Here is a 10,550-nt window from a genome sequence, read left to right on the forward strand (position 1 = left end):
TGGGGGGCGATATAGCCTCAAAATTATATCACGATATTTCAAGAATATTTGCGATAACAATATTTATGATGATATAGAAAAGAAAACATGGAACAACGTTTTATTGGTGATTGCAGCCGGCAGGCAGCAGCATTTACAGTGGTGTGAAAAAGTGTTGGCCCCCTTCCTGATTTCTTATTTTTTTGCATGTTTGTCACACTCCACTTTAAGAAATAATACATCCAATATAATATAGGGATGGCTCGATACCACTTTTTCAGAACCGATACCGATACCAACAAATTTGAGTATCTGTCAATACCGATATCGATCCGATACCAGCACAGTTTTTTTTTTTTCCAGTTTTTCTCGTCTGTACCTCACATTAAACTATGGAAAAGCTTCAGAACACTTGAAATATAGTGCACGAAAACTTTATGGTGCTTTATAATGTTTTTGTGGCTTTTGTGGGGCTTAATAATAACACAGAATAGTATACGCACTATATCGGATTTGGATCGGTCTCGTCTGACCGATACCCCGAACCAGCAGAAAATGCCAGTATCGGAGCGATACCGATACTAAATATACTCAGTATATGAAAGATACTGAAGATACTCACCCCTAATATAATGATACACATTCCATTTCTTTCTCAACTGTTTACTTTCACGTAAGACATAACCGACCATTTTTTCGAGGATACTCGCAAAGACAGGTATTGTGACAATTTCATATGTATTTGTCGTTTCAAGAGCAAGAGGAGACAAAACTCAATTCGTGTTTAAGGGCTGTAGACGCGGCTCTCTGCATGCACACTGTACGCACAGAACAGCGCGCGGGTGCTGAATTAAGCTTTTCATGTCTTTTTGTGCTTGTATGTTTAAACTGGCGAGGTGTTATTGTTCATTCAGGCACGGGAGGAAGCGAAGAAGAGCTCGGTTTGGTGTTTGCGCGGCTCTCCGTGTGCGCACCGAACTCAGCACGCGAACTCTCAGTTGAGTTTTTCCGCATCTTGTGTTTGAATGCTTTAAACTGTTTTGAATGTTTAAATTGTCAAGGCTTAAAACACGTTAAGTCATTGTAAGCCCTCTTTTGAGGCACGCGCAAGCGCACGAGTGAAAAAACTAGGGCTCCCCCAAAGTCCACGGTATTGTTCGAACACTGGTGCAATTGATAAGCTTTCGTGACGACGCGCAGGCCATCATTTTATGCTGGCCTCGGGCAGTCGGTTGAAATCGCCAGGGCAAAGATATGAGACTCGCCTATTTTTGAAGGTAAGAGTGTGCGCTCGAATATGCTCTAGAGCCACTCTCGCAATACTTTGATGTCATACACCAATCAGTCTGCGTAGCGCTGCTTCAAGTTGAACACACCTATTGGGTTTGTAGTGTTGTTGTTGTGCGCTCTAGGGAACGTATATCCGCCATACGTCATCGCGTAATATCATTGTAATATCATTGATATAGCGATATGACACTTTTTTATCATGTAAAAATTTCTACCGGTATTATCGTAGACGGTATGATATGGCACACCCCTAGATACTGCCCTCCCCTGTAGTCATTCTAATAGCTGATGTCATTCTGCTTCTTGGTGAGAAACAAGTTAAAAGATACTGGATAAAACAAGTAAAACACTGCAGTTCAAAGTTTAGAATGCTTATAAAGACAGCCTGACTGTGGAAATAGCAGCCTGGTGAGTCACGCTCATGGATATTGGTCTCTTTGGCTGAATCTTCCAGACACCTGCTTGTTAGGTAACAGTACTATACTGTACTTTTAGTTAGTAGAAAGAGTTCCTACTTCTGCAGGACACAACCATAAGAATTGCTCACTAGCCTGGAGCCAGTGAAAGTTTCAGGCTAGTTGAAAAAACTGTCGCTGTTATTGCTACTGAAAGTTGTGTTCATTGATCATGTACATTCATTTTTATGCCTTCAAATATTTGGTTTTCTGAGATGTAATTTACATTGTTGAAAATTCTGCTGTATATTTGTCCTCCATCTGTTACTAGCTGGCTAACATAGATGAGGTTTTGCTGGAATTGTAAAAATGACTTGTTGTGATAGTTTTGAAAGCATCAACATAAATGTGCTGAAAACTACGAACCAATCACCAATGTTTTGTATCACATGTTTCCCAGCAAAAATTAGTTTATGAATTTATGTCAAACTGCATGGGGTTGGTACGGTTTCCAGGTTTTGTTTTGTTTTGTTTTTGAAAGAAATTAACTTTTATTCAGCATTAAGGACACATTAAATTGATCAAAAGTGACAGTGGAGACATTTATAAAATTACAAAAAAATTCAAATAAATAGTGTTCTTTTGAACTGTCTAGTCATTAAAAAAATCCTGAAAAATATACATCAGTTTTCCAAAAATTATTAAGCAGCACAACTGTTTTCAGATTTGACAAAACAAAAAAAGTTTCTTGAGCACCAAATCAGCATATAAGAATGATTTCTGAAAGATCATGTGACACTTAAGACTGGTGTAATGGCTGCTGAAAATTCAGGTTTGCCATCACAGAAATTCAGAAGTTATTTTAAATTAATAATATTTCACAATATTATTGTTTACTACTGTATTTCTTATCAAATAAACACAGACTTGGTGAGCCTAAAAGACCATTAAGGATTTTTTCAGCTGACCCAACTGGTCCAGTAGTTCATATTTTACTTGCCCTCTCAACATTTTCACTGGTCCCTCCAAAAAATAAGGGATCAGTTTTGCTGCTAAAAATAACTGTGCAGGGAAAGCATTTGTATGTAAACTGCAGAAGTGCACAACACACAAGATTATGTACACACAGATTTTATCACACAAACAGAACAGCAACAACAAGGTTTACGAAGCTTTTTTTTTTTAAATGTATCACTGTATGTGGACATCATTTAGAAATCTCACTCAGCTACAGCATTTCACAAGAGATGGATCACATGAGCTCCACTGACTTCACTCCATTGAAGCAATCACAGAAATTGAATGATTTTTTCCTTACAAACTTCAAAGTCTATTAATCACTGTATTAACATACAGTACCATAAAAAGGAATGAAAATATTAATTTACATATGACAATTTTCACTCATCAACTGGGTGTTTTGTCCTACTTGGGAAATTCCCACAGCAGCATGTGACTTGAGTGAAAGCTCCTCAGCTTCTCTCCTGCATAAAGAAACAAACTCTGACACGCACATCTTGACCTCATGATCATAAATTAGCTTGTCCAGTTAATTACTCTTTATATATGAGTCTCATCAGACCGGACTAACCAACCGCAGCAAGCAGTCGCCACGGTGTCTGACCGATACAGAGAGAGCGTGAAACAAAAGTGGACAATAGCTTGGGACGGGAAGCACAGAATCTGACAGAGGACGGATTTAACAGAAGAACAACCAAACATAAAAGGAGATAAAAGAGAAAAGTTGACTGATCAAGCATGCAGAGTAGAAGAAAAACATAAAATGCCCACTCATTTTCACTGCAAGAAGAATGTGTCTGGCCAAAAGCTTTGATTTGCAATTATTCAGCCACACTACACATTGCTACCTAGTGTATCAGCTTGACAATGATGTCATGTCCCATTTACAGTCTTACAGTAGCGACCAATTTTGCTAACCTAAGACCATTCATTTTTCTGCTACATTTGATATTTTTTAGGAACCGCTTCACCTGTCATATGCAAAACAGAACAACAACATGTAGAAGTCATAATCATGCCTTACCTAGATCTCCATGGTAACTGTTGTCATGGGAAGCCCGACTGGAGGCAATAGAGTCTCCATCATGGGGCCAGATTTGTCCTGTTTTCCTTACGCCCACAATGGTGGCCTCAGACACCACGACATGTTGCTGCCTGTGTCGTTTCTGTGTCTGCGGTGTAGGGGGACTGCTGCTGTCAAACGAATGCTGAGAATTCTGGGAGTTCTGAGAAGGTGAGCGACTCTTCTCTCGGAGTGGGCGGCGGTAGGCTGTCGTAGGGCTGGGCGACACGTGACTGGACTGTCCCGAGGAGAAGTCTTCCTCACTGGATGTCAGGTTCTCATTGGAGCTGCAGTCTGGCGTGTATCCGCCTCCTCCGCCTCCCACATCCTCGAAACTTCCAGGCGAGTATGACCTCCTGGGCCAGGTGAGAAGATGGTCGTCGCTTCCTCCATGGTCTCTCATAGTGACCCTACCGTCACCACTTTCTCCTGACATCATCCCTCCGACGTAAACACTAGTGTATGGCTGGAAATCTGATGGCTGCCAAGGTGGAGGTGGTGGTTTGGCACCGTTCGGTCTCGCAGTGCTGTAGCGAGGACTGGGTTCGCCATCTTCATACTCTACATCGTATCCGCAGGTGCTTTCGGTAGAGCGCCCCCTATAGACAGGCCTGGGGCGTAGATCACCTGCGACCGTAGCAAGGTTGCCTGGAAGTGAATGAAGTGACCTTTTGCGCTCCATCTGCATGGCTTGGTTCCCAAGAGAGCTAATTTTGTCCGAGACCTCACGGTCGTTGACTTTTACCAGGCCCCTGTCATGATGGAACTCAACATTGGTGTAAAATGGTTTCTCTTGGCCTGATTTTCCATCACTGGCTGAGTGTGAGTTGGCCCGTTTGATTCTCTCAAAGTTCGAACGTAAGGCAGCCACCCCGAGCCCCATGCCCGGCTTGTCTTTGGGTGACGGATCCAAGGGCAACTCCTTGTCAAGGGGTGGATGGGGCCTGCAAGGAGAAACTCCACCCCTCTGTGTTGATGGCGAGAGCCCGTCGGTCTCACTGACCGGCCCTGCCTGGTGCGCCTCGAATGACGACTGTAGCTCCAATCCATCACCGTGGGAGGCCGACTTCCTGGCAGGGGGTGGTCGTGGTTTCACTCTGGTCTCCCCCACAGGCTGAAACCTGCTGCGCTCTGGCTGTCCGTGCTCCTGTGCATGGAGATGCTGAGAATCGGCCCCAACAGCTTGCGGGTCCCCTTCGGTCATGTGAGGTGGCTTCCTGAAACCCCATCTCTGCCGGTCGTAGCTCTTTCGCTCCTTGGCCAGCAGCGTCTGAAGGTAGATCATCCGAAAGCGCTCTTTGTTCACCTCCATTTCCAAGCGTCTTATGGACGCTTTGCACTTCTCCAATTCTTGTTCGATTCCTCCAACAGACCTCAGCTCCATCTTCGGAGGCTCAGACTCTGGAAACTGTGCTTTCCAGGCTTCGATGAAACCCACAGGCTCCACCATTGTGTTTGCTCAGGCTGAAAATATCAAATTGGTCAGAAACACACGGTCAAGTATCTCCAACTAATTGGAATTTAGCTGAAGGAAAAGAAAATTGATTAAAGTATGAAAAGTCGGCAGTGCCCGTTCATAATAAAGGATATTTCTTCAATAACACTTAATACAAACGTTTACAAAACACTTCGTTCATGATTTCCCTGGAATTGTCACTAGAAGTCTCAGTCTTTCTGTGCCAAAATTGTCGTCGTTGGGCTCGAGTTGTACAACGACTGAACGACCGTTATTGAGTATGTCGCGCGGAAACAATAAAGGCACGCGCAGTCTCATCTCGCGCACCATTCCGACGAGACCACTTGCAGAATATCACGCGCACAAATCTCGGTCCCCAGCACAATGACAGCATCTGTTCTCCAGAGCGCACGGGATGAACGAAGTACTCCTTAGAATGCTTTCCGAATTAAACTGGTCGCCATAAACAAATCATACGGTCCGGCCGTGACTGTGGCGAGGTATTCCAGTTGTCCTGCGTTCATAATGTGATATCTTTTTTATCACCTTTATCCCCAAAGCCCTTTGTGCTTACGTCTGTGTCTGGAAGAAAAAAAATCACTCTCCTCGACTGGTCGTTTAGTTCCCGTGGACGAAATTCTCTAAAGACGCTCACGATTATCCCATTTTGCCGCTGATAATTAGACTGTGCAGATTTGCCGAGTCTGCTGTACGTAATGCCTCTGTATGAAAAGCACCTAAACGCTGCTGCTGCAGGAAGGGGCGGGATTACGAGACATGATTGACAGCTCTCCCAGCATGGGTTCGATTTAAAGCGACAGGCTGCTTCACCGCATAGGTCAGGGAGCTTGTAGTAAGCGTGGCGTGGTTTAAATATCAAACTTTTCTACATGTGTTAGGGGAAATGCAGCCTGTTTTTGTTGAAACATAATGTGGCGTTTAAGGAACACACACAATATTGTGGAACTAATAATTCACAAAATATATTTAATGTTTTTTTTTAGTTCTTTTTAGATATAGATAAATAACATAATCTAACAATATGTGCAATAACATAATTTGCAGAAATAAAACCTTTCGTGTCTTTACTTTTGTATGTAGCTAATTAAAGGCACTGAACTGAAATGTACATTCATTTATGCTATTGTCAATTAAACAGATTTTGGTCACTGGTTACATAAAAGATGCTGCTGTTTTTATACGTGAAATAAGATGATGTCATTGTAATTGGACCGTGTTTTAGCGCCAAAATTAGTCTCTGTCGCCTTCAAGTGTTCAATATTAGACATTACAGCCGTAAGGACCGCTCAGGACATCTCTATGCTTAAATACCTTCAACAAACATGTACTTATTGTTTAAATGGTAATTTACTTAATGAACTCATGGCTTCATTGTTTGCATTTTTGAGCCAAGAACAAGAAGCACATACTGGCCGCATTTGAGTCTGTTTTTTCTGCTGACCAATGACACTGATTCAGGTAACAGACTGAATAGTAAGAAAATCCTACTCCTTCATTTTAGGTATATTTAAATTTATTAAATGGCTTTTCCTAACAGATATACATAGAGAGGCACAAAACATGAACGTCAGCACTGGTAAATTAACTAAAGAGTTTATTTGTAAAATGATGTGTTGAATCATATACCATTTAGCAGCAATGTACACAGCAAGTTGCTATATAAATATAGATCAAATTATTTGGCTAATTACAACTGAAGTCATGCATTATACTATATAATACATGTATATAAAACTATGACAACTGACAGAAAAAAAATGCAGCAAACTCTCCTTGCATCAACATTAGGCAATGTAGACATTGTCATGCAGGGTAGAAGATGATGCTGATGATGATGCTTGCTTCCTTATACACTTATTACTCTTATTTCTCTGTCATTTATTCATTATTACTGAGTTTTTATTATTGAGTCCATTCTTACATGTGATCTGGCAGTGCACTGGTGGCTATTTTCTGAACTGCACATTCAACATGCAAGTTCTGATATTCAGCAAAATGAAGCCACTCAAAACAGACATGCACAACACAGAAGCCTGAGGTTTCCCAACACAAACAGAGGCAGAAGCAATAACTGCCAATAAAAACAAATGGAAAAAAAAGGAATTTTTGAATGTTTTAGAATGAAACGCAAACGCTAAAGTGCACTATTAAATAAATATTTTGCATATAAGCAAGTATGACAACGGGGGAAATAATTGTATGATTAATTGTTAATACAAAAGGCAACATTTACTAAAAAAAGAAAAGAATGCAACATATTTCTAATGGCAATAGTGTTTTCATTCGAGTCATTTATGCCAACATCCAAGTTCAGTTCCTGAGCAAGTCAGAACAGTGTACGGACCATTCTAATAAAAACTAATGGTGTATTAATTTCATTCAGAGACAATATTGAAATTATATGGGGTAAAGAAAACAATCACGCAAGTAATTTGACCAAGTCTTTACAATATATTATTATATGGGGTAAAGAAAACAATCACGCAAGTAATTTGACCAAGTCTTTACAATATATTATATATTTCTTAAAAACAGCATATATTGCAGTGGAATATAACAGTGTAATGTATTCAAGCTGATATGGGCATGTGTTAATGCAGCTATAAACAGCCACAGTAGTCGTAGTGGGAATTCAGCAGATTTACATGTAAGCAGGGTTGGTCCATTGTCAGAAAAACTTGAGGCTTTGGGACATTGTTGTAACACAGTGAAAAGGAGTGGAGAAATGTGTAACGGCAATGTCAGTGACACTTACTTAAAGGGAATGTTTATGATTGTTAGAAAAAAATACTGACAGTTCCACACCAAGAGCATAGTCAGGGACATGCATCCATTTTAGCAAGCAAAAATTAGTGTGATGCAATGGACAACTAAATGCCAGAAAGCTCCATTTAAAAAAATAAAAAAAAATTTACTTTGTACCATTTCTGTATATGTGCTGCATGTGTACAAATATACAGGCCACTACCAGACTGGCTGGTGAGGGCCAAACAGGAAGCCGCCTCGCAAGGAAGCCCCTCCCAGCTGTCAATCTTGTGCTCAGCTATGTAACTAAATCTCTGTACATTAATTTCATTTATTCAAGTATATTTGCTCCTAAAACTTGCCGTGCTGCATTACAGGAACAGACCAGCTTGTAAAATGAAGACACGCATTTTAATTCAAATGGTTCATGAGTGTATTAAGTAGAAAAAAATGATAGCATGAAACATTTTGGTTTTGCATTGTAAAATTCATGTTTTGAATGCAACACCTAAACCTTAGCTGGTAAAATTTTCTACTCCTTTGTCTCTGACCTTAACCCACTAAACGGTAACATCTACAGCTTTTATCCAACCCACCCCTCCCCAAAAACAAAAACCCTGTAATTAAGTTAATGCAACTTCATTTAATTAAAAAATACAGTGAAAACAAAAAAAGAACTTAAAACAGATTTGTTAGGGCCAAAAGGAATCTGGGTTCTGTTTATCATCAAATAGAGGCACCCCTCATGCATTAATGTGTATAAGCGGTGTAAAGCTAAGTGGGAGGAAGCAACCAGAGAGAGTCTAATCTGACAGTCCTGAGGTAGCTGTACTCTGCCTAGTGCAGAAAAACTGGCTTTGCTAATCAAAAGTGTCAGGTAATAATGGAAACACAATGTATACCCATACAAATGGAAGTTATTACACACAGGGAAAGACATACAGGTACAAATCATAAGTGAAAAACCACACAAAATGCATGCAAAATACAGAACATGCAGCTTTCATCTGAGGATTTGACCGTGAAGCATTCAAACATTCAGTCCCGCACTCTCTTTCTCATGCTGCTTTGAAACACCATGCTTGTCTATTGGCTCTGAGTGATGTTCACACCGAAGACACAAAGGTAAACATTAGTAAACAGTTCTGTCTTGTTCTCTCTCTTTTTTCTACCCTACCCACTCTGCTCTCTGTTAGCAAACTGAACAAATAATAACAAATGAACAATTGCATAAAATAGTGTTAAATGTCGGTACACAAGCACTTTTTCCATTTAGCCATTTGAACATGATTAGGGGCCAAAACAAATTGGATATTATCATAATTGATACTAGTTTGAAATGAGACATGACACACATGATTAATTAAAAATGCAATAACAAAAAGAAACCAACAAGAAGTCCAAAAAGATTATTAATGGTCACTAATACTTGAAGACTTCAGGTCTGTATGGTCTCCTCAATCCCCAACAGACAGCTAAAAAAGGTTATATTTCTATATCACGGTTATTTTCGTGTTAATCCTGTCCTTCTCGTACACATTCTCTGTAGCGGAGGCACACTTTAAACGCACAACCATACATACAGACACACGTGCACACTAGCTACACACATCAGTGCTCATTTCAGTCAAGACCAGAACATTTCGGCCAAGTTAGTGTCAGTGCTGTAGATCCACAGCACCAGGGGGAGTGAGAGAGCCACGAAGGGCCAGGAAATGCCCTCCATGCAGGCGCTGAGAGAGCAGGCCATGCTCTTGGGACCGTCCAGGTCTTTGGGCTTGTCCAGGTAGTTTCTGGCCACAAACTTGAGCACTTCATCCAGCAAGATGACTGGCAGGGAAATCTTCAACACCATAAGCCACTGGGTCACGTTCAGTGGGGTGATCTGGAAGATCATCTGTAGAGAAAATGCAGTGTAGAGTAACTTAACTACTATACAGAGTAAATAATAAATGGACAATTGACTAAACTAAGAACAGTGTCATTGCAAAACAATATGAAGACATACATTTACTAACTGTTAAAAAGATAAAAAATTGGAATTAAAAAGACTCAATTCTACAAAGACTGCAAAAAAAAAAAAAGAAAAAGAACAAATACACAAACTGATCATCTTATTGATTCAAATTGATCTTACCGGCAGGGGTTCCACATAAAGGATAAGGAAGTGGAGGGACATGGAGAGGCAGATGGCTCCTAGCAGCCACACGTTCTCCCAGGGGGGCATGCGAAGCAGAGACTGGTTCTCGGAAACACTACAACAAGATAACATTGTGAAATTAAGAGACTGTTTGCATATTTATATTATCCACCACTTATGCCATTAACATCTGGTATTAAAATCCATTTCAGCTGATATACAAGACAAGACCACGAGAACCAATCTGACTTGCATTGCAGCCTGGAATTAAACCACACCATGCTGGTTTCGTCTGGCCAGAGGAGAACTGGCCACCCGACTGAGCCTGGTTTCTCCCAAGGCTTTTTTTTTTCTCCATTTCTGTCACCGATGGAGTTTTGGTTCCTTGCCACTGTCGCCTTTGGCTTGCTTAGTTGGGGACACAATTTTTGGCAATATTGT

General features: G+C 40.7%; 2 protein-coding genes across 2 annotated transcripts in view; both read right to left on the bottom strand.

Annotated features, from left to right (window-relative positions):
• The window catches only part of LOC107707135 (breakpoint cluster region protein-like), a 7,229-nt gene extending 1,267 nt beyond the window's left edge, over positions 1-5,962 (bottom strand). Inside the window, exon 1 of the mRNA XM_016511047.1 lies at positions 3,709-5,962. Within this exon, the coding sequence (XP_016366533.1) occupies positions 3,709-5,197 (1,489 nt within the window). The 5' untranslated portion in view covers positions 5,198-5,962. The remainder of the gene's footprint in view (positions 1-3,708) is intronic.
• A 2,399-nt stretch (positions 5,963-8,361) lies between these two features.
• The window catches only part of LOC107707136 (sarcoplasmic/endoplasmic reticulum calcium ATPase 2), a 36,378-nt gene continuing 34,189 nt past the window's right edge, over positions 8,362-10,550 (bottom strand). The window contains exons 19-20 of the mRNA XM_016511048.1: positions 10,107-10,224; positions 8,362-9,866 (exon numbers count right to left, since the gene is read on the bottom strand). Of these exons, the coding sequence (XP_016366534.1) occupies positions 9,597-9,866; positions 10,107-10,224 (388 nt within the window). The 3' untranslated portion in view covers positions 8,362-9,596. The remainder of the gene's footprint in view (positions 9,867-10,106; positions 10,225-10,550) is intronic.

This window comes from Sinocyclocheilus rhinocerous, unplaced genomic scaffold, assembly GCF_001515625.1.
Source record: "Sinocyclocheilus rhinocerous isolate Xijiao unplaced genomic scaffold, SAMN03320098_v1.1 scaffold1557, whole genome shotgun sequence".
Lineage (NCBI taxonomy): Eukaryota > Metazoa > Chordata > Actinopteri > Cypriniformes > Cyprinidae > Sinocyclocheilus > Sinocyclocheilus rhinocerous.